The sequence below is a fragment of the Podarcis raffonei genome, chromosome 8, assembly GCF_027172205.1.
Source record: "Podarcis raffonei isolate rPodRaf1 chromosome 8, rPodRaf1.pri, whole genome shotgun sequence".
In the NCBI taxonomy this organism is placed as follows: Eukaryota; Metazoa; Chordata; class Lepidosauria; order Squamata; family Lacertidae; genus Podarcis; species Podarcis raffonei.
In genome coordinates, this window is record NC_070609.1 from 30,098,794 (window position 1) to 30,121,409 (window position 22,616).

Sequence of the window (22,616 nt, forward strand, 5' to 3'; positions counted from 1 at the left end):
TGACTGTGAGGAGGAAGAGAGCACAAGGATGCTAAAGGATGAGAACTTTGGGGATCACTAGGAGGAGGGCACAGAGGAACCCAAAAGTGCTGGGTCTCCATCAGCAATGCCTCCTGACATTTTTAACTCGCTGGGAGCGTATGCTCAAACCCAGAAAACCAAGGACTCAACCCATACCACTTCTCCCAGCCCTCACCACTGGAGGTGGCACTTACATGTAGGCTGCCCTGAAAGATGGGAGGCTTAGTGATGAGCAGATATCAAAAGGGGTATGTCCAGCCCTTCAGTTTCTTGGCTACAGATGTGTGTGATTTTTGTCCCCACCCACCCCAGAGTAATTCTGCTGATTTCCTAAAACGTTTCTCTCGAAATTCTTAAAGATGCTTTTGCCTGAGCAGGACCCTCCAAATCTACCTCGAATTCAGTTTCGGGGTGACATTTGGTGGCGACTTAGAGGTGTGTGGAACTCCCCTCCCCCTGAGAAATTTCATACATCTTATTGAAATTCTTGCACCTTCTTTGTAGACATTTTATATGCGAGCAAGCCCCCCTACCAGCATTTTGCTTTGCATTCATCCAAATTGGGTAGCACCCCCTAGTCTTGACGTTTTGAAGATATAAAGGTATAATGAAGAGGAAAGATCTTAACTTATTTGCAGACCTGCTCCTTTTACACTGTATTATACACAGATTATTTGAGTCTCTGTCTTGGGCATTTATGAATGTGCTACCTTTGCGGCTCTATTTATTTATTTATTTATTTTATTTTAAAAGACCCCTGTAGCTTAGTGCTAAGATGCAATGAACTACTTCTTTCACTTTCACAAGAATGCTTCATACTGTGCCACAGCCAAGGATAGACTGATATGGGAAACTCTGCTACCGAAGAGGCTCACCTGTTCACTGTCCAGGCACTCTCTGGTGAAAGCCAGTTGCAACTAATGCCCACTACAGTACTTTACCTCTAAAAGCACTTCAGTGTGGAAGGTGAGAATGCTCAAAAGCAAATGGAGTTAGTTTACTCTCCGCTGTGTTGGTGGGGCAGACAGCACAGGAGAGAAATCTCTGTTGAAATTCCCTCCTGGACTGAATGAACGTGCTTTGAGATGGCAATGAGGGAACGTCTCTTTTTGTGAATTGTGCCCCAGAGATTCAGGACACGCCTCAATGGTTCAACTTGGTCGACAAGAGGCACAAATCCAGGCACGAAGTCTGGAATCAAATCCCCACTAAAGGCAGCTGTACACAATCAAACACCCTTCTTCTTCTTACAGTTAGTTTTTTTTAAAGAACAATTTGTCATCACTGAAGCTCACTTTTGCTGACATTGGACTGATTTCTATGAAAAGAGAGTCACGGATAAGTGACTTTCTGGTGACCTTGGCCTGCATTGATGAAATGTTGTAAAACAATTGCTCTAAAAGGCACAGGGGAAAAAAATAGGAATGGTGCGGTCGTGCTTTTAATGTCCTTGATATTTTTAATAGAAAAACAAAAAGTGGCACTTCTTAGTGGCATCACACAGCGCTCTTACGAATCTGGTCAGAGGCCTTTCAAAATACCACTGTGCCTCCAACCTTCACTGCATCCTTTTGACTCTAGGCCAAATGGTTTTCAAAGTGTGTTTTGGGGAACCTGAAAGATGGCTGGGTGGTTTCTCAGAGGTTCCTCAATAAGAGGACTTAGAACAGTGGACAGGTTTTCCTGAAAGAGTTCCAACCATCATCACGAGGCCCGACGCCACCATGTGGCATAGTCAGGTAAATGCTGGGGTGCATCCCACTAGCGGTGCCTAGTCCCCTGCTGTGGTCCCTTTGGTGGCCACTTGCACCTGACATTCTGCCTTGTGGGTGGAAAAAAGAAAAAAAGGCCATCACTACAAAAAACTCTGTAGTGGCCATTTTATTAACCTACAGTGTGCTAGAACTAGAACTTCCTATGCATTGTGGGGGGAAAAAGACTGAGGGAACAGGTGCCCACTCAGATACACCCATAGGAGGAGGACTTGTGCTCTTCAACCTTGGGTTCTCAAAACTTGTTGGGCTACAACTCCCCTTCTGTCTGAACTTTGTCTAAACTGGCTAGGGGTGATGGGAGCTGTAGCCTGACAACGTTTGGGGCCCTTATGTTGAAGAGTTTTGACCTGTTGCAATGTGCATGGGTTCAGTGGCCTTTGTTCAGCCTTGGCAAACAGAAAGATGTGGAAGCTTTTCCCTCAAGGTAGAAAACTTGAAAGCTGCTGGCTGAGGCAAATGCCAGCCTCACACCACTGTCCCATTCCCAGGACTGGGTGCAAGCAGTGGAGACTGGAGACAAGAAGGAAAGGGGCATCAGAGCAACCAGACAGGTTGAAAGGCTCTAGGGCAGAGAAGGCAGGGACTCTGCTACCAGCTCCACCTATCTGCCAGCAGAGGGCAGTGTTGCATTTCTTTATAAGGCATCACTCTGTGGTCTTCAGAAAGGCTCACAGATAGATTGGCTACTTGCTTGCAGCAAGGCAGACATTTGTGGGATGTCTGGTGTGGGTCAGAAGGTTTAATGGCGGAGCGCCTCAGGGTGCTTCCACATGGCCAGAATGGGCATGATAAGGGGGGGGGGAGAGAGGAAGGTAGAAAGGTGGGTCTGCATGCACTGAATGTTGGGAGCAGTAGGGTTTTCCCCCACCCACAAATAATATCGCTTCATATACCCCACTAGATGCAACTCTTGGAAATGACCTTGACAATGAACTATTTCCCCTACAGACTCATCACTCTGTTCTAAGACAGAAGTGGAGAACCCCTGGCCCATAGACTGAATGCAGTTCTCTAGGGTCCTCTATCTCACTCGTGGGACTCTCCCCAGACTGTGCCCCCTTCTGGCCCCGGTCCTTCCCCTCCCCAAGTAGGCAGGAATGTGCCCTTGAGCAGGGACAGGGTCTCTTGCTGCCCCTTATGCCAGGAACTCCCTCCTAGACCACTGGATGCCAAGTGTTGTCCTACAAATGTTGTTGAATCATAGCTCCCATCATTCCCAGCCACTATGACTGACCATCACTATTGGTCCTGCTGGTTGGGGCTGATAAAAGTTGGGAGTCCAACAACGTCTGGAGGACCACAGGTGTTCCCCATCTCTGATAGGTACGCAATGGCGATTGGCACCCACTGGGACTGGTAGGGTGGAAGGCAAGGAGACTAGCAGTAGGTGGAGTCTGAGCCCATGACAAATAGAGCCACTGCCTGACTGGTTGTAAGTAAGAGGGGCGGCAGCTGGAGGCTGGCTGGGGCCAGGCTGAGGTTGGTGGGGCACTGCTGCCATGGCCTCTGGTGGACGTACATTGACTGAAGGTATTCTGTGCATAAAGCTAGTCACCACTGCACCCAGATGAAAGCAATGCACTTGGTTTACAAAGGCCCGAGGAATTTGAGCTCTGCTCATGCATTTGTTGAATGCATATAGACTTGCAGTGTGGAAGGAGGATGGGGGGCAAGCAAGGAGACTGCCCCCCACAATGTCCCCTTTGCTGTGTCATCCACCCTTACCTTCCCATATTGATGGGGAAGGTCTGAAGATGGCACACAGTTCCACTTGTGCAGGTTGGGTGGTTGGTGGTGCCAGAACTCAGAGACATTCTAGGAAGTTGAATGTTGGAAGATTCAGGAGAGACAAAAAAAGGTCCTCCACACAATTCACAGTTAGAGAAATTCAAGGAGGAGATGGCTATCAATGGCTGCTCAACTGGACATGTATGCTCTTCCTCCACTGTTGGAGGCAGAATGCCTCTGAGTACCACCTGCTGGGAACCATGAGTGGGGCTAGTGCTCTTGGACTTAGGACCTTGCTTGTGGGCTTCTCAGAGGCATCTAGTTGGCCACTGTGAGAACAGGTTGCTGGACTAGATGGGCCTTTGGCCTGATCCAGCAGCAGGGCTCTCATCACTGCTATTTTCTAGAAAAAGAGGTGCTGGAACTCACCCTTGTTCTCTTATAATGGCAATGGTGCCCACCTGAGAGGGGCCGGAATTGAGTTCCGGCTGAAACCCCCCCAAGGCAGTGACATCAACACAAGTCATGGGCCAGCATCCACCATAGCTCCTGAGGTCAGCAGGCTAGAATGGAGGCTGCAGGCAGTGCATCCTCATGATGCTTCATCTCTGTCCTCTAACAGAGGGAGATGACTGGGAAGGAATGGGAGGAGACACCCAGAGGTGCGTGTTGCTGCTGTTGCTATTGCCATCCCCTCCCCCAGCAACCATTGCCTGAGGCAGATCACTTTGATCACTTTGCTCTGCCTAACAGTAGGGCCAGTTCTGTACACGAGCCATGGGTTACTGCCAACCCCACCAACCCCAGGTCATTTCTTTCCTTCCTCTTCCACAATGCATTGTGCTGCTTTATTGCATGTCCTAATTATAACCATGCAGTGGGTGTTTCCCCTTTTCTACAGTATCGGTCACCAAGGGCCTGATATGATGACAGCAGGAAACAGGGTGGGTTTCACTGAGCACTACGGAAAGGGGGAGATCTCAAAACTAGGATGCCATCTCTGATGGCATGGTGGGTTGTGCTTCTCTTAACATCCCATCCAGCCTAGGGAAAGTTGTGCAAAAAGAGCCCCCTGAATATACAAGCCAGCCTTCCTTAACCTGGTGCCCTCCAGCTATTTTGGACTACCTGTTGGCTGGGACTGATGGAAGTTGTAGCCTAAATCAGCTTGTGGGTACCAGGCTGGTGTAAGCCCCTTGAAAGCCATTGAGTCATCTCATGCATATTCCAAGCACATCACCTGTCCTAGATCAGCAGCGGCTGCCCTATTCTCTGTCCAAATAAGGACTGGGCATAACCTGAATCAGGGCAGGAGCAAAAAGCCACATGACAATCGGATTACAATGCCCTAGCATGAATTACAGCTCCTAATTACCTTCTCAGCTCACCCTCCCTGCATACTTGATGTGACAGCTGATGTTTGAGTCTGCATCTGAGGCCACGTTGGCTCCATTGCCGGATGAGCCATCCCACCAATGTACTTGTTTCCACTGGAACTGTGTGACACTGGACTCAGCCATCTGCTTGTGCAAGCCGGCAAAGGAGACCCACCAACACAGTGAATGACTGTCACTGGGTTCAGCTCAGGACTAGTTTTGAACAGGGGACATAGCTTGTACTGGCTGAAGGCTGCACACTAGGTTGTATTCAACTTAAGTTTCATACAGGCTAGACCCATGGGCATCAATGAACCTAGATTAGTCATGGCCATTCATTTCACTGGGTCTACTCTGAGTATGACTAACAGTGAATACATCCCCCTAGCTCTATCTGCCGAAGTTTGCATGATGAGATGATATAGGCAGAGGGCATCTGCTTTGCAAGCAGAAGGTCTGCGGTTCAATCCTCGCTGTCTCCAGGTAGGTCTGGGAATGCCCCCGGCCTTAAACACTAAAAAACTGCTGCTAGTCAGTGTAGACAATACTGAGTTAAATGGACTAATGGTTTGATGGAGTAGAAGAAAACTTGCTCTACTCACCACCATGTAACACTATTTTTGCCTCATTCAAATTGCAGGTTGCAGTGATGGGAGCAAGGCAAGTTGCAACATGAGCGCTATGACTCCTGAATATTTTACGCTCTCTCTTCCATGCACACGTCTTCTGAGACTTCACCAGCCACTGTCTCCACTTTCAAGCTTAGCATTGCAACCATAAGGTCTAGAAACTTATTTCTCGGAAGATGGGAAAAAAGCTCAGTTCTGTGGCCACCTCAGCACTCTGTGCTCCTCCCCAGCTCATGGATCCAGCCATTCTGTTGGTGGGCTGTTTATTTTGCGGTCACTTTTTTCATTGACCCAATGGAAAGATTCCCTCTCATATTCAACTTAAGCCTATGCTTCTTGGCCAATGCAATGTGAACAAGATGCCAAGATGGCAACTGAGTGGACAGGAACTGAGAAGATGAAGAGCCCACTGCTGGTTCAGATCAAAGGGTGGGCACCTAGTCCAGCATCGTGGCTGCCACTGCGGCCAAGAAGATGCTTCTTGGAAGCATGCAAGCATGACATGAGGGCAATCACCTTCCACTGCTGTTGTTCCCCCAGCTACTGGTATTCTGAGGAAATGCAGGGCTGTGATGCTTGTGTAGTTAGTGCTGCCTTTGGGAGGTCAGAAATGGCTAAGCTATTTCATGCTGGTCTGGACTTCTGCCTCAAGCAGGACTTAGGATTTCCTCCTAAGGCACTGCAAGGAGAACGTGGATGGGGAGACTAGACACTAGAACTCATGGACATCCAATGAAGCTGAATATTGGAAGTCCTTCTTCACGCAGCGCAGTTAAACTATGAAATTCTCTCCCGCAAGAGGTAGTGATGGCCAACTTGGATGGCCTTGAAAGAGTTTTAGACAAACCTGTGGAGGATAAGGCTATCAGTGGCTACTAGCCACTGTGACTATGTTCTACCTCCGCCACTGGAGACAGTATGCCTTTGAATACCAGCTGATGGGAATTGCAAGTGGAGCTCAGGTATGGCTTGCAGGCTTCCCACAAGCATCTGGTTCCCCACTGTCGGAATAGGGTGCTGGCCTAGATAAGTCTCTGGTCTGATCCAGCAGGGCTCAACCCAGGGCCTCCCTCCAACCCAAGCACCCTGGCTACTCAATCAATGGCCTTTGAGAGGCCCCCTCTATGCCTCCCGCCCCAAACCTTGAATTTGATTTGGGAGGGTGAGGCAAAGCTGGTAACAACCGTTGGTGTTTTGCTAGGCCCTTTTTGTCATTGTGAAATCAACTCAAGTTGATTTCGCCATGAGGAATTGGATTCAAAAGTGCCAGCCTACGTTGATTTCATCTGGCCTCCTTTTGGAAGGTTTTCTGTGGCATGGCAGTTCCAGTCTTGACATGTATTGGAAAATATCATCATGTCTCCTCCTGGAAGATAAAACAGCTGGAAGACCCTCAGGTGATCATCTCAAACAGGGATGGGTGACCTCTGGCTTTCCAGATGTTGGTGGACTACATCACCTTGGACCACTGGGTCAGGGGTGCCAACTTGAATGAAATATTGTGGGGGCCCAGGTAAGCCCTGCCCCACATAATTGATTGCATGACACAGTGCATGAACACCATTTGAATGGCAATGCCCATTATTTTTTGTGGGGCTCCAGCCCCCTCAAATATTTTATTCCAGTGGCCGAAGCCCCCACGGCCTCTAGGAGTTGGCTCCTATGCACTGGGCCATGCTGGCTAGAGCTGATGGTAGCTGAAGTCCAGCAACATCTGGCAGACCACAGGCTCCCCACCTCTGATCAGGTACAACCCCTTAATATGCACCAATTATTATGTTAGAAAACACAGCCACACTCCCAGCCACACACCCTGAGTACAACCCTTTAACATGTGCCAATTCTTACATTAGAAAACACATATATACACACAAACACACGTGACAGAATGGTGGGATCGCTGAGCCCCTGTATGGTGCAGAGTGTTAGTCTAGGACCGGGAAGTCCTGGTTTGGAATCCTTGGTCAAGCATGAAGTTCAACTTAAAGCAGCTCATTGCATCTAAGCCCAATCTACTTCACAGGGTTGAAGAAAACTGGAGTACCTCAAAGCCACTCCTCCAGACCTGGTCTCTGATGTAGTCCTTCCCACATCATCCTGCTCCCCCACTGGGTTGATGCATTACCAGAGTAGTGTAGGAGAAGTCATGAGGGGTTGTCAACGATGCTGCTCTCACGTCATAAGAATCATTGTCATGATACAATATATCCTCAACCTTCAAAATCCCAAAGTGATGTTTTCTGCTCCTCTTCTAGAAAATGCCATCAACCGCTCTTAGCACCCCATAACCGCTCTTAGTAGCTTATTTTCGCTGTTTCTTCTTCTTACTCTATGCTCTCAGTGGTGAGGGTGAATAATCACGCCATCTATTTTCATGTTGATGCCCTTTTAATTTTATATATATATGTAAATTAGTCCTGTTACTCTTCCTTTCTCTAAGCCAATGGCTTTCAAAACTGTGTCCCAGGGAACTTGGGTGCGTGTCTGTGTGGATCTGTTGATGAGAAGACCAGGAAAGGTGGATAAGCTTTCCTGAAAGATCTTACCCACCACCATCCTTCTTTCCTTGCAAAGTGGAATTGCGGAAAAAAACTAGGCCTGTTCTAGGGCCTAGTCTTAGTTTACAGTGGGTCAGAGGGAGGCCAAACAGATCTAGCCAGTACCCCATGCAAACTAAATTCGCAGCTTAGATCACTTCCCAGAATCCTTTGGAATGAGCAAAGGTTCCAAAGCAGGCAAATAAACATGGAGTGTTCTCTGAAGGAAGGAAGCTTTAAAAGCACTGCTTTGAGCCAAACCTAGAATCTAGTTCCTTTATAATCCCCCCATTGGACAATTTGGCTCCTAGAAGATCCTTTCTCATAGGTGTAGCTCTTTTCTGAATCTGGCTTTCATTATCCTCCTTGAGCTGTAAAACCCATAATTCTATACAAGATGACTCCCTGACATGCTGTGCAGAGTGGAATCATGACTTCCCGAGTCTTGGGAATTGTGCTCCTGCTGATGCAAGAGAATGAGTCATTGGTCATTTGAGTGGTATCACCACAGAAGAGTACAGCCAATGCTATTTTTTAAGAATCTCTCATCAGGAGCATCAGCTGCCAAGACTCAGGAAGTTATAGATGCACCACTCCTCACGGAACCAGTTCCACCAAATGTTTGTCGACCAGCAGACCTTCAGCCAAGTTTCTGGGGCTGATGGATATGGTGGTGGCCACCCATCCCTCTAGCTATCTCCCTTGCTTCATCCAACTTGTGTATTTGTGTGTATGTGTTGGTGGTGGGGGAGATCTTAGTATGTTTTGTGCGTGTAGGGTGTGGGGACTCAGGCTGCTGACACGGGACGGGACGGGGTCTCCTGAGGAGACGAGAAGGCTCTCGCCATCAGAAACACAGCTGTGGTCTTGGGCAGTTTCTGCCCTTCGGTTATATTTATAGAAGTACATATACATATAATATTTATAATATAAATATTGATGGGCCTCGAATCCGTGGATGCGGAGTGACGGGGTTGTTGATGGGGGCCCCGAGCCTGCAGGACAGTGAAAAAAGCTCATGGAAAGGGGGTGGGTTAAGGGGTCTTGGTGGTGGAAATGCCCACCAATGGGAGCAGGGGGCAAAGGTTATATAAGAAGAGAATCAGAGGAATAGAAGGGGGAAAGGTTCCGGTCTGGATGGACCAGAGGAGAGCAACCGGTGAAGGCTGGCAACCGCCACATCTTGCTATAAGAGCGACGAGTGAAGGAGGCCAGTTTTCACATCTGTCTAGCTTCAGGTCCATGGATTGCAGAAGTTCTTGTTAAAAAATTCAGGGATTGCGATCAGGCCTAGAGTTGCCCTCCCTGGGGAAATGATGGGACACAGATCACAGTGGTGCTGTGTCTTCTGCACGTACAGGATGGTTAGAAAAGAGGCCCCTGCCCTCACAGTCTGGTCTGGGCCTCGGGGATGTAGATCTCAATGCTGTCTGCACTTTCGGTGGCTGAGCTCTGGCGGAAGGAGGCAGCCCTCTTGGCCGCCAGGAGCCTCTTGCGGGCCTCCTGCCTCTGCCGGTCCACAGAGTCCAGGGACCGGTCCTTCACTGGGTGCAGCCGGGAGCGTGGCGGCTTCTTTGGTATTGGCGGAGGCACCTTCTTTTCCTCCTGCAAAAGGACAGAGAGGGAGGGAGAGAGGGAGAAGGAGGGAAGGCGTTAGTGGGAAGGGAAGGACCCATGACAGGCACAGCGCTGGGGTGGCGGCAGCAGCAATGGTGGAAGGTCCTTTCCTCCCTCGCCGTGGGATATTTACAATGCAGTCATGCCAACAATGCATGATTGCTAGATAGGCTCATGATGGGAAAACAGAGTTTTCCTGTAAGTTTGCTAGAGAGAACTCCGAGAGCCGCTTCCACTGGGTCCTGACATAGAATATCATCACCTGGCTGGGCATTTCCTCTTTGCTCTTTCACCTCATTCCAGCAATGTAGAATAGGCATAGGCAAACTCGGCCCTCTAGATGTTTTGGGACTACAATTCCCATCATCCCTGACCACTGGTCTTGTTAGCTAGGGGTGATGGGAGTTGTAGTCCCAAACATCTGGAGGGCCAAGTTTGCCTATGCCTGATGTAGAACATACACCTCTCAGACTCCACCTTAAGCTAGACTTTGTAACTGAATTACCATTTTAAGCCTGCCTGAACAAAAGCAGCTGTATCTGTTACTCTTCATCAAGTATTCTGAGTGAGTAAATGCTTTTTAAAAAAACCTTTTACAAGACTCTTGGTGTGATTATTGTTTTAAGGAGGAGAAAAGGCGGGAGTACCAGGAGAATCCAGTCTGCCTCAAAGCATCCTGGATTACTTAAACTAAAAGGCTAAAAGCAGCTTCCTTTTAAGCTGCAAAGGGATGCAGTCTGCTGAACTCACAAATATGAGGAAGGAAGGATAATATCTAATAAATATGTCCTCTAGCATCTATATATACACATCCCTACACTCGCTTCAGTATAATTCCCAGAGTCTGATAGTTTCAGTTTCTCTAGGTTTCTCTGATTCCTCATTTTTCCAGCCTTAAGTTCAGCTCTCATTTCCAGATCAGTTTGCAAATTTTCCCCCCAAGTTCTCTCCAGGTGTCGTTTATAGTGTGCATTCATGATAGTTTGTGCCCGTGAGGGTATCAAAGACCCTCCAAGGTAGCAGTGATGCGGTAACCCCGGGGATGCATCGCAGGAAAACCAATAAAGGAGAACGATGTGCGGATGACCCAGCATAAACCCGCCACTCATGAAATATTATTGCATCATTGACACGCTGCAGAAAATGACAGCCCCCAAAAGAGCTCCAGTCAGGAGTGTGTGTGAATGCAAGTATCTGCAGGAAGGGAACAAAAGTGTTAAGAACGACGTTTAAACAAACCAATCGGAAATAGTGTTTCAACCCAGGCTGAAGCTGCTTCCTGCCTCTCAATTCAGAGGGAATAAAGAGCTTTGTTGTTCTGCAGTTTTAATTTTAAAAAAGAAAAAAAAGAACAAAGGTTCATTAAAAATGCCCAGTTATTTTGCTTCGACCAGCAATGCAGCTCTAGAGCCGCGGGGAGAGAGGAAAACAGCTGTGATGGCTTTATCTGAATCCCTCACTGGAAATCTCACAGGCCACCTGAGATAAGGTGCAGGAAGGGGTGCAGAACAGCAGTGAGCTCGGCTGAGAGGATGAGCACATCCCCACTCTGCGCAGGACACACAAAGAGGAGAGTGACATTGGAAGGGCTGCTGTGCCTTTAACTGTTCTGGGTTAAAGGGGCAACACAGGGAGTGTGTTGGGTAATAAAAAGCATCACTCCCCCATTATCACTAATATGCGCATACATATTTGCAAACTTTATCCTAGTATATGCACTTTTGTACACATTACTTAGCTGGAGAACTGCATTGCAATACTCAGAGAAGTGTGAATTTCAGAGGGTGGCTGTGTTTCAGTTTGCATATTGTTTCAGAAAGTGTGAATTAGAGAAGTGTGCCTTTAAATACCAACAGTATTTGATTTCTCCCCCATCCCTAATCCTAATCCTGGGCAACGTTTTACTGTGGGGAAGCAATCCGGTCCTCCCTCTGAGCCTTCTGAATTCTAGTCAACTTGCTATCAGCCCACATGCACCTACTTGATGTAGAATTCCACTGGCCTGGGTGCAAGGTTACTTACTTATTTATACTGAACTTCCAGGGGCAAAGAACCCTGTTACAACATGCACTGCGAACCATCTGGTTCCCTGGTTGCCTTGCCCCCTTTTCCTCTCACCTTGGGCTCGATGGGTTTCCACCCATTGGCTTTGAGCTGGTGAAGTTCAGCAAACTTCATGCTGACATCCTCAATGGAGAGCTGCAGGAGGTCCCAGAATCCGGCCAGGTCCTGGAAAGTGGGCATGGGGAAAGCATTGGGGTCCTGCCAGGAAGGAGAAGGAAGGAAAGGAAAAAGACTGAGCTGGTGTCAAAGGCTCCCTCCTGTTAGGAGGCGGAAATAAACCTGGATGAGGACAAACAAGAAGGAAGGAAGGAATGGGGCAGGCGGTTTTCTGAACTTTGAATGTGGAATTGAGATACAAAGTCACACCTGTTTCCCCCAGGGATCTGAGGTGCACTTCACTTTTGCAACATGAAAGGTTTGCATTTTAAGTAGGTAAAAATGGCTTGCACTCTGTTCACCTTATTGGCAGGAGGCAAGCCAGAGCAAGAACTCATGCAGAGATGCAACAAGGCAGCATTCTCTGAGAATGGGTAATCCTGTCATGTCTCTTCCATTTGGAAAGGGACCCAATCCTGCCCAAGACACAGATATGGTAGAATCATCCACTTTCTGATGAGAAGGAGACAAAGCAAGGGCAGTGTTTCATTCAGAGACATAGCAGACCTTTGTGCCTACAAGAGTGCTTTTAACAAGCCTGTTGATTTATCTCTTGTAGCACACAAGTACTGAGCTGCTTTTCATGTAACTTCTGATTTTTTGAGGAAGTGCTGTTGGTGCCCCCTCCCCAGCCACTTACAGTAGAATTACCCTGAGCCCTGAAAAGTACATAGAGCTGGAAGAGGAAGTGGGAAAGATAAGTCACTCTTCCAACTTCCTCCTTCAGCTCTATATACCATATTTTTCGCTCCATAAGACACACTTTTTTCCTCCTAAAAAGTAACGGGAAATGTGAGTGCGTCTTATGGAGCCAATGGTGCTGCACAGAGAGGGAGAGCTGCGCGGTGCCCCTTCAGCGAAGCGCCTCTCCTGGCTTCTGCCTTAGCCGCGCGCAGCCTCTTCCAGGCAGGGGGAGCCTTCATCCCGCTGCCCAGGAGAGGCTTGGCGTGGCTATCCCAGAAGCCAGATCCCTCTTGCTGTTCTGGCTTCTGGGATTCAGAATATTTTTTTTCTTGTTTTCCTCCTCCAAAATCTAGGTGCGCCTTATGGTCTGGTGCGTCTTATAGAGCGAAAAATACGGTACTTTTCAAGGGAGAAGAAAGGGTAAGGATGCTCACCACCTCATTGAGGTGAAAGAGGGGCAGAGTTCAGAGGATTTGTAGGCACCAAGTCAAGACTGTAAGGGCACCATTCTGCACATGGGCATCTCATTGGCAATCCCTGGCATACAATGACACCACATCTCCAGGGAAGAACTTAGCATGGGGAGATGCTGTTTTCCGCAGTAGTCTCACATCCCTTGTAAAAATGTCATTCTCCCGCAGGAAAGGAGGCTAAACCACCCACAGGTGACATCAAAAAGTGACTTAATTTTAAAAGTGACAAAAGTTGGCGGACCTAACAACAACAAAATCTAGGCACACACAAGGAGATTCCCTGACCATGTTCTGCTGGCAGAGTCGGTAAAACTGCTGGACTTTCTGTGACATCAGGAGCTGGGCACTGCCCACCGCACTACGGATCTTCTCAAGGACTAGGGAGGTACACAAAGAAAATGAGAGGGTCAGTACCACATTGCTCCAGAGAACTCCCAATGCTGGAGAATTTCCATTGGTTACCAGAGTGTGACATTAACCGTGTCTTTGCATTTAACATGCAGTTGTTTTTCCAATACAAAAAATTAAAACGACATCAACTGATGACAATTATCTGGATGGCATCAGTCAGGCAGGGAGCCTCTATTCTCCTCTGCTGTGTTCTGGAGGAAGACCCCCTGCTCTGAAGTTGGTATTTGCATTGGGAGGAAAGTTCCCAAATTTGGCGCTGATAGGGGATAACTTTATGCCCTGATTGTGGGCTCCCCCAAATCACCTGATTGGCTAATGTAGGATGCAGGATGCTAGACTACACAGATCTTTGGTGTCATCCAGTGGGGCTCTTCCTTTATCATTATGACAACAAAATTACAATCATATAAATCTTACATTCCAATGAGGGATGGACAAACCTGTCTATTTTGTTTCCCCCTCAGTGTCACATTTTTCCAGTTTCAAGCTTCAGCTTGCTACATTTTCACATCAATTTGTAACAGTTTAAAAAAGTTCTCACAAACATTAATCAGCACTTTAGTATACATTTATTCTAATATACCTAATTCTGTGTGCAAATTTGCTTAATATACACGTTTCCTCATATTTGTTATTTTCATGAATGCATTTTTACGCATACTTCCCCCCAATGTGATTTGATATTTTTTTTAATACACTGCCTCCCAAAATTTAGCGAAGTGTGAATTTTGAAAGATAGTTGTTTCATTCTGTCTATTGTTTCAGGGAAGTGCAAATTAGAGAGGTCTGCATTAAAATGTCAACCGGACCAAATTTATCCCCCGTCCCAAATTCCAATAGACATTTCCACAACACTCCCCTATCAAATAAAGCAAGCTAGCATTTCTTCCTGACATGGTAGCGCGCTCTCTCTCTCTCTCTCTCTCTCTCTCTCTCTCTTTTAAAGAACACAGAGGAACAATTCACAGCCCAAAGAATGCTGCAGTCCAGCAACAGATTCTTCACATGGACCCACAATTGTATAGCTTGGTTCCCGACCCAACTATATCTGTCAGACTGTACCAGCTTGTAAAAGGAAGCTGGCAGCCCCAGATGGGATCCCCCAACCCACAGCACCCGGCGGAGACTCACTCTCTTCCGGCAGATCATAATCTTCAGCCTCCAGTTCCATCTGCTGGCACCAGCCTTCCATCTTCTCCACCTCCGCCTGCAACAGCTTAATGAACCACTCGCCGTCCCGGTGGCAGGGCGATGCTCGGCCAGAATCGGGCAGGCTGCGCGACCCCCTGTCCATCCAGGAATCCTGGCGCGGCACTTCCACGGTGTCGTACTGCATCTGGTAGTCTTCCCGGTAGGCCCACTGCCCTTGCGTGTGCACCGTCTTGTACACCGAGTATTGCCGCGTGGACTCCGGCTCTGAAGAATGCCGCTGGAAGGAGCGCCCAAACTGAAGGGCCTTGTCCTCCGTCGCCACCGTCAGCCCTGCCAAACCCTCCAGCTCCAGGTCAGCCTGCACGCCGGCAGTCACACTGTTGGACCGCTTGAACCGAGCGCGCCTGCGATAGGGAGGAGAGAGGGTTCGGTCCCTTGCAAGGGCCGCAAAAACCAACCAGCTTGGATTTGCAAGCACTAGGTCCTGGGTTCAATCCCCAGTGGCATCTCAAGGTAGGACTGGGAAAGGCTGCCTGCCTGAAACCCTGGAGAGTTTCAGTATCAATGGACAGCTGCTGGCCAGTGTCAACAATACTCAGCTAGATGGACCAATCGTATGACTCCAGTATAAAGTGGTATCCTATGTTCTTACAGGTATGAACCCTGGAAGTTGTGCTATACAAACAGGCAGCCCTGTTTAGGGAATCTTTTAATGTTTGATGGATTGCTGTATTTTAATATTTTGTTGGAAGCTGCCCAGAGTGGCTGGGGAAGCTCAACCAGATGGGCGGGGGTATAAATAATAAATTATTATTATTATTATTATTACTATACCAAGTCAACCTGCTGGTCCATATCGCTCAGTATCTATGAAGAAGGTCTGGAGGCTGCAGCTGCTGCCAGATGGCTATATGGGGCAGTGAGAAGGGACCATATTATGTTCATCTTTCTAACTTTGCACTGGCTGCCTATTAGCTACCAGGCCAAGATGAGTGCTGGTGTGTAAGGCCCTATATGGCTTTGGACCCAAGTATATAAAGGAGTGCCTCCCCTGTGCTTTAAGATCTTCAGGGAAGCGGCATGGGGTGGGGCCTACTTGATGGTGGCTCCCCATTTATGGAACTACTGCACTGCTGAGATCGGACTGTCCCTGACATTGCTACTGTTTCAGCTTCATTTGAAAATGTACTTATTTCACCAGGCATTTAGTGGCTGGCTGTGGACATTAACAGAACGATTTGCTTATTTGGCTGCTCTGTGTTGTGCATGTGGAATTCATTTGTTGTAATCTTAAATGTTCTTTTATGGTGGTTCTCATATATTTGCATGCTTTTATTCTTAGGTCATGATTGAAGGAAGGGCAGGATCCTGCTTGCGGGTCCTGTTTGCAGGTTTCCCGCAGGCATCTGGTTGGCCACTGTGAGAACAGGATGTTGGACAAGATGGGCCATTGTTCTGATCCAGCAGGCTCTTTTTATATTTTTATGTTCTTAATCAGCGGGGCTTAATTTGTGCCAGGGCTCAGCCCTGGAATACATTTCAAAGAGAAGCAGAAGAGCCTCACTGTCTATGTGTAAGTTTGCATGTTCCTTCTGCACCACGGAATACCCAAAGGATTCAGAGGCAGGGCTTTCCCATGTGTGAGACGGGGGCTTGAGAGATGCTTGAACCCTGGCTCCTCTCCTTACAGAAAGGAAGCAGTAGGGATGAGGGAGAGAACTCAGAAACTGACAAGCCGCCACTGAGCAGCATCATGCCTGCATGGTTCCATCGCTCCCTCCTTCCTGTTCACTGGCCTGTTTCTATGACAACCAGCGCTGGATGGATGCTGAAGGACTAGAGGGAGGGAGGGAGGGAGCACACAGAGCAGAGGACGTGCCAGCCAGTCCCTGACTGAATGAAGATATGGGACAGCTACATGGTGATCACCTCACATGCTCTTTGATTCAAGTGTCCGTGCAGTGAACTGAAGGGAAATAAATGGGGGTGGAAAGATGCTGGACTTCTCAGAGTCTAGAGTGCATGTCTGAGGAGTGCATGCACACACCTCAAAAGGCTTCCCTTTACTAAGTCAGACCATTGGTCCATCTAGTTCAGCACTGTCTACACTGACTGGCAGGAGCTCTGCATGGTTTCAGGCAAGGTTGCCTCCCAGCCCTACCTGGAGATGCTGAAGATGGAACATAGGACCTTCTTCATGCAAGGCACATGCTCTACCACTGAGCTACTTCCCCTCAGGCGGATATTCCCAGAGCCCTACCTGGAGTCACCAGGGATTGAACTTGGCTGATGCTCCATTACAGGCTTCCTCAACCTTGGCCCTCCAGATATTTTTGGCCTACAACTCCCAGGTTCCCTAGCTAGCAGGACCAGTGGTCAGGGATGATGGGACTTGTAGTCTCAAACATCTGGAGGGCCGAGGTTGAGGAAGCCTGTTCTATTACTACTACAGCCCTTTTCCAGACAATTAAGCTGGAGCCAGGTTGTTGGCCCATCTGGTCCAATATTTCAAATGCAAAGTGGCAGTGGCTCTCCAGGTTTCAGGCAGGAGAATTTCCCAGCTCTGAACCAGGGATCTCCTGCATGCAAAGCATGTGATCTATAACTGAGCTATGGCCCTTCTTCCCCGATGGCTTCTAGTTCAGTGTTGTCTATATCAGGCGTGGAGAACTTGTATCCCCTTGATGTTGTTGGACTTCAAATCCCATCAGTCCCAGCTAGCACAGCCAATGGTGGAGAATGATGGAAGCTTCCCCAATAATTTGTAGTGAGCCCCTCACCCCACAAGCCCCATTATTGGGTAGGACTATAGCTCAGTGGTAGAGCAAGGTAGAGCTTTGCATGCAGAAGGTCCCAGGTTCAATCTTGAGGATCTCCAGGTAGGGCTGGAAAAGACTAGCCACTGCTAGTCAGTGTGGACAATATTGACCTAAATGGACTCAGTGTGAGTCAGCATCTTATCTTTCTATTATAAGAAGTTAGCTACCAAGGCTTCCAAGTCCATGGATGGTCCTCTTCGGGGGTTTTGAGCCCAGGAAGCTTTTCTGTTGAGAAACTGTGCTTCTCTGTGATCACCCACATACTTCCATGGGCTCAGCTAAGTTGTCTGAGAAAGATCTTAGCGAGAAAACCCCCAAAGAGTTTCCACCTGTTGCTGTCGAGAGTATTGGGCTAAATCAGGGGTAGGGAAATCTGTGGTCTTCCAGAAGTTTTGGGGCTCCAACTCTCCTCACTCTCACATAGCAGAGCCAGAGATTAGGCATGTTAAGAGCTGTAGCCCATAAACATCTGGAGGACCACAGCTCACCTGGGCTAGATAAGCTGCTGGCCTGATCCTGTATCTACATACAGCTACCGTGCGCTTAGAATTTAAATCCAAACAGCCCACATTCTGAGCCTGGGAAAGCTGAGTTCTGTGACCCAAATATTTTAAGCACATCTGCATAATTGTTTCATTTTCTGCACATTTTACTCATCTGCTGCAAGTCAGTGTGTGTTAGTGTGTGTGTGTGTGTGTGTGTGTGTGTAAATATGTGGGTTGCTGAAGCTCCACCTCCTGTCCCCTGGAAATATCATTCTGCTACCCTGACTGGGTTTCAATATTCTAGCCAAACTTCTCCTACAAGAGCTGTAAGATTGCTTCCCCCTCCTTCCAAGTGAAGGCTGAGATTCTTAGAATGCAGACGCAGTATACCTTTAAGGTGCCTTTGAAGCACATTTTCCCCTCAAAGAATTCTGGGCACCATTGCTTACCCCTCACAGAGTTGCAATTCCCAGAAACTCTTAAGAAACTGCCGTACAGTGGTACCTTGGTTTGCAACCGCTTTGGATTACAACCATTTTGGATTACAACCACGTCAAACCAGGAAGTGTGTGTCCCTTTTTTTGGATTACAACCAATTTTGGGGGGGAGGCCCCATTGGTGAAAGCACGCCTTGGGTGACAACCTGTTTTGTTTTACAACTGGATCTCCGAGTCGGATTATGTCTGTAAACCAAGGTACCACTGTACCCTGAATTCTTTGAGGGGGGAAATGCGCTATGGATGTGCTTTAAAGGTATAGTGCGTATGTAGACTTTGGCCTCATTTACACCATCCAGTTTAAGCACTATGATTCCCCTTTAAACCCCCCAAAGAATTATGGGAGCTGTCGGTTGTTAAAAGTGCTGAGACGAGGGCCTTGTTGCACTCCTAGCACTATAGTCATCAGAGCGGCTTCATAGTCCATCCCTCTTCTCAGGGGACTTTGAGAATTGTAGCTCTGTGAGGGGACCAGTCATCTCATAACAACTCTTAGCACTCTTAAGAAACTACACTTCCCAGGGAAGCCATCCCTGTTCGAAGTGGTACCATGGTGCTTTAAAGGTGTAGTTCGTACACAGCCTTAGTATGCTTAAATCCAGCACGTATCTCTATGTTCTGTGGCTTTTTCTACCCTCCAGAACAGCAGCATACGTTGAGCCCTGAGTATAAAGCCTTTCATCCTGCTTAATATTCCCCTTCGGTTCTAGCTGGGAACATGTAGCATTTGAGTGTTTTACAAAAGCGGATGGCTTGGTGACAGGGGATGTCCCGGGTCACCTATTCCATCACCGCCAGCCTTGTGTGGGCATTTGCTTCTGCCTGGCACCTCTGTGTCTTGATACCCCTTTGTTTCATGAGCTGGGAGGGCAATCCAGCTGCCCTGAGCAGCCAGCATCTGTAGCTCCACGAGGTTCTCTTGCTCGATTCTCTGGTCCAGGCTTGTGCCATGAATACTGATTTGGGGGCAAGGGCGCATGGGGACAGCTGTGCGCAGATTGCAAAAGCTGCTCCTCCTGGTGGGAATGCAAAGGACCAAGAGGGATGTTTTGCCAGCTGTACCTTTTATCTTCTTCTACTTGCACCCCGATGGAGTGGAACTCTCTGCGGCTCCTGCTTTCCGTGTCTGAATCGGATATAGTTTCCACCTTTGGGAAAGAGAAAGAAATGAGGATGAGGGAGAAGCAAAGAGGAGGAAAGATAAACAGAGAGGAAAAGGGAAATCCAGAAGTGGTATCACTTATGGTGAATTGATAAGTGGCAGAAGCAAGAGATAACAGGGAAGGGGGGATTGATAAGTAGAGGAAAGAAAAATAATGAAGGAGATGGAGACAAGTGCGAGAAAGATTCAAAATGATCAAAATGAATTGAGAACAAAGTAAGGAGAGGGAGAAAGGGAAAGATGAATAGTTAAGTGTATTGAAGTACAGAAGGGAAGCATCAGAGAACGATTCATAGCTGTGTGGGAGGGAGAGGGAGCTGTGAGGAAAGAGCACTTGCAAAACATTTTGAATTCCCATCACCAGATGCAAACGGAAATCCAGATAAACCATGTGAGTGGAGAGCAGAGATCAAGTACTCAGGAGCCCTGTCCTCCCCTTTCATCCCTCCTTCCCCCGGGGATGCTGAACCTCATTCAAAGGCACAGGCCTGATGAGCGCCAAGACGCTCCTGCAAGCCGGGTGGAAGAGAGGAGAAAGGTCACCCCCACACTCCAGGAGGGAGCAGCTGGTAGGGAATTATTTTGCTCCTTTGGCTCAAGTGGAAAACTCCACAGCAACAGTGGGTAAAGTGCTGGGCTGTACCCAATAGTAACCCTACTCAGAGTAGATCCATTGAATCCAAGTCACATGACTAGAAAAGCTGGCAATCCTGGCTTTACGAAAGGAAAAAGCTTTATCTGCTAGATTTCTGCATGCCAAGTAGTTAAAGTCACAGGAGCAGAGCTGGTAACAGTGGTGCCCTGTGGAAGGCAGGGAAGCAAATGGTAGGTGGAGGCAGAGCCATTGATAAACAGGGCCAACTCAGTCTAGTTTCGTCCTCTTCTGAGTTCCACAAGCGCAACACCAAGATGGAGGAGGAGGAAGCCGACAGCCAGGGCCCCCATAACCCCTTGACTGGCTGAGGGCAGCCTGAGGTCAGCGGGGTAGTGCGCCATTTGCCCTAATGGATCTGCCTCCAACTGGCTGGTAAAGATAATGGTGGAAATTCTTGATGGCCTCTATTTGCCTTCCATGCAGTCGAATGAACCCCTACTGGAGCAGAAATTATAAATTTGGCATTTTAATTTCTAAAGTTTGCATTTCTAAAGTATTGGTTTCCTCTACGGGACGTGATGCCTTGTAAGAGTACCTTTGGAAAACGGTAGCTGTGGCTTAATTGAATCATTTTGCATCAGCTTCTTGTGCTTCGTTAAGAGCCAAAGCCCCCACTCCCAACATTTTGACCTTGTCAAACAAGCAACTGCGCACCATGAAGTCGGATCAGACACTTCCTTTCCGCCAGCTTGCCCCCTCGGCTGAACCTCTCGGATACACTTGTCTGAACTTAATTTAACCTCCCTCCACAACACCTGTGCTGATTCTTACTGACAAGGGACAGGCCTGCTAACGAAGTAGGAACAAATGGCAAGCAAAGGAAATGCAAATTTAGGAGACTAATAAAAATTAAAACTAGCAAAAGGGGAGAACATGAACCAGGTGCCTGCCTTGGAGCTCTTTTTCATTAGAAGTTTGAAGTCATCGCCAAAAATTGGAATCTTTGCTTACTGAAACCATGAAACGTCACAAACCATTGGGATTTTCCACATCTGGTCAGAAATGGCTTGAATTTCACCCTACAGGCATTTTCTGTAGCCTGTGTAAGCTAAGATGAAAGTCCTCATTTCACACTCCCTTGTTCGTAAGATAAACAATGCCACCTTTTGAAAAGGACAGTCTACTCAACTCTCTCTATGCTCAGGAGGATTGAACCAGTGAACATGAATGCCAGAACTGTCTACATTGCTCCTTTGAGCTCTGGCTTCCCCTATGGAGGAGTATCATTAGACCCTCAATTTGTAACAGATCAAGGTGCATGGGCATTTTGTGGAAATGGAAATTAAATGGGTTTATTAATTTCATTCCAAATTGGAACCAGTCAAGAAACAAATGCCAGAGGAATGGATGAGCTCTGATAACCATATATTCATTTGCTTCTATGTATCCCTCGTTTGCTTTGTTTGCCCCCTTCATAGCTGGAATAGGTCAGATGGAGATTTTCAGGGGGCATGAAGAAAAGAGCAGTTTTTACTTAAATCTATTTTTAGGCAAAACCCTGGATGCCAATTGCTGGAATAAATCCAATAGTGTCTTTAAAGCTCTAGAGACTAGTGGACAAACCCAGCGACATCTCTGAGCCTTGGGAAAAAACAGCCATGCAGCCTCAGAGTTTCTCTAAGTAAGCTCAGCGTAAGCTTCCTAATCTAGTCTAAGACAGAAGGAAAGGCTGTTCCAGATTCTACCTCCTTTCCGGCTACCTGAGGTTCCCTTGACTTCTTTAGCTTATCAAAGGGACAAGGAATCTCTGGTCCAGGCAGCCTTCCAGGCTTCTCTGTCTTGCCTCTGGGACTCTGCCTCTGGGACTGGCCCTGCTTGGCATCCTCTTTGAGTCTTGTCTGGCTAGAACCCTGGTGATGCTTCTTGCTTGCCTGGATGGAGGATAAAGAAGGATGTGAAGTGTGTGTAGAAACTAACCTACTGTACAAAGGTAATATTTACATGCATTTCTCCACTCACTTTTGCTTCTGGCCCCACACAGCACTGCCATGTGGCCCTCTAAAGGTTGACCTTGTGGTAAAAAAGATTCCCCCTCCCTGCTTATACTCAAATTTCTGAGACTTCACCCAATTTTTCCTCCCAAGTACCTCCAGCATATAAAGCATCATCATCATCATCATCATCATCATCATCATCACTACTACTACTACTACTACTACTACTACTACTACTACTACTGTTACTGTATAGCTCAGTCAGTAGAGCATGAGACTCTTAATCTCAGGGTCATGGGTTTGCTACCCCATGTTGGATAAAAAAGTCCTGAATTGCAGAGGGTTGGACTAGTTGACATTCACGGGCCCTTCCAACTCAAAAATTCTATTATTCTACTGGTACTATTTTACACACCCTTCACCCCAAGCTCAAAGGATGGG

At 47.7% G+C, this 22,616-nt stretch overlaps 1 protein-coding gene across 5 annotated transcripts in view; it reads right to left on the bottom strand.

Annotated features, from left to right (window-relative positions):
* Positions 1 to 5,775: 5,775 nt before the first annotated feature.
* The window catches only part of DLGAP3 (DLG associated protein 3), a 178,976-nt gene continuing 162,135 nt past the window's right edge, over positions 5,776 to 22,616 (bottom strand). For 3 of the 5 annotated variants that reach the window (XM_053398903.1, XM_053398904.1, XM_053398902.1), the window contains 6 exons: positions 21,942 to 22,112; positions 19,487 to 19,572; positions 14,603 to 15,027; positions 13,346 to 13,437; positions 11,802 to 11,945; positions 5,776 to 9,671 (listed from right to left, as the gene is read on the bottom strand). In XM_053398903.1, coding sequence (XP_053254878.1) covers positions 9,453 to 9,671; positions 11,802 to 11,945; positions 13,346 to 13,437; positions 14,603 to 15,027; positions 19,487 to 19,572; positions 21,942 to 22,112 — 1,137 coding nt within the window. In that variant the 3' untranslated portion in view covers positions 5,776 to 9,452. The remainder of the gene's footprint in view (positions 9,672 to 11,801; positions 11,946 to 13,345; positions 13,438 to 14,602; positions 15,028 to 19,486; positions 19,573 to 21,941; positions 22,113 to 22,616) is intronic. The other 2 variants (XM_053398906.1, XM_053398905.1) reach the window with 1 other exon arrangement.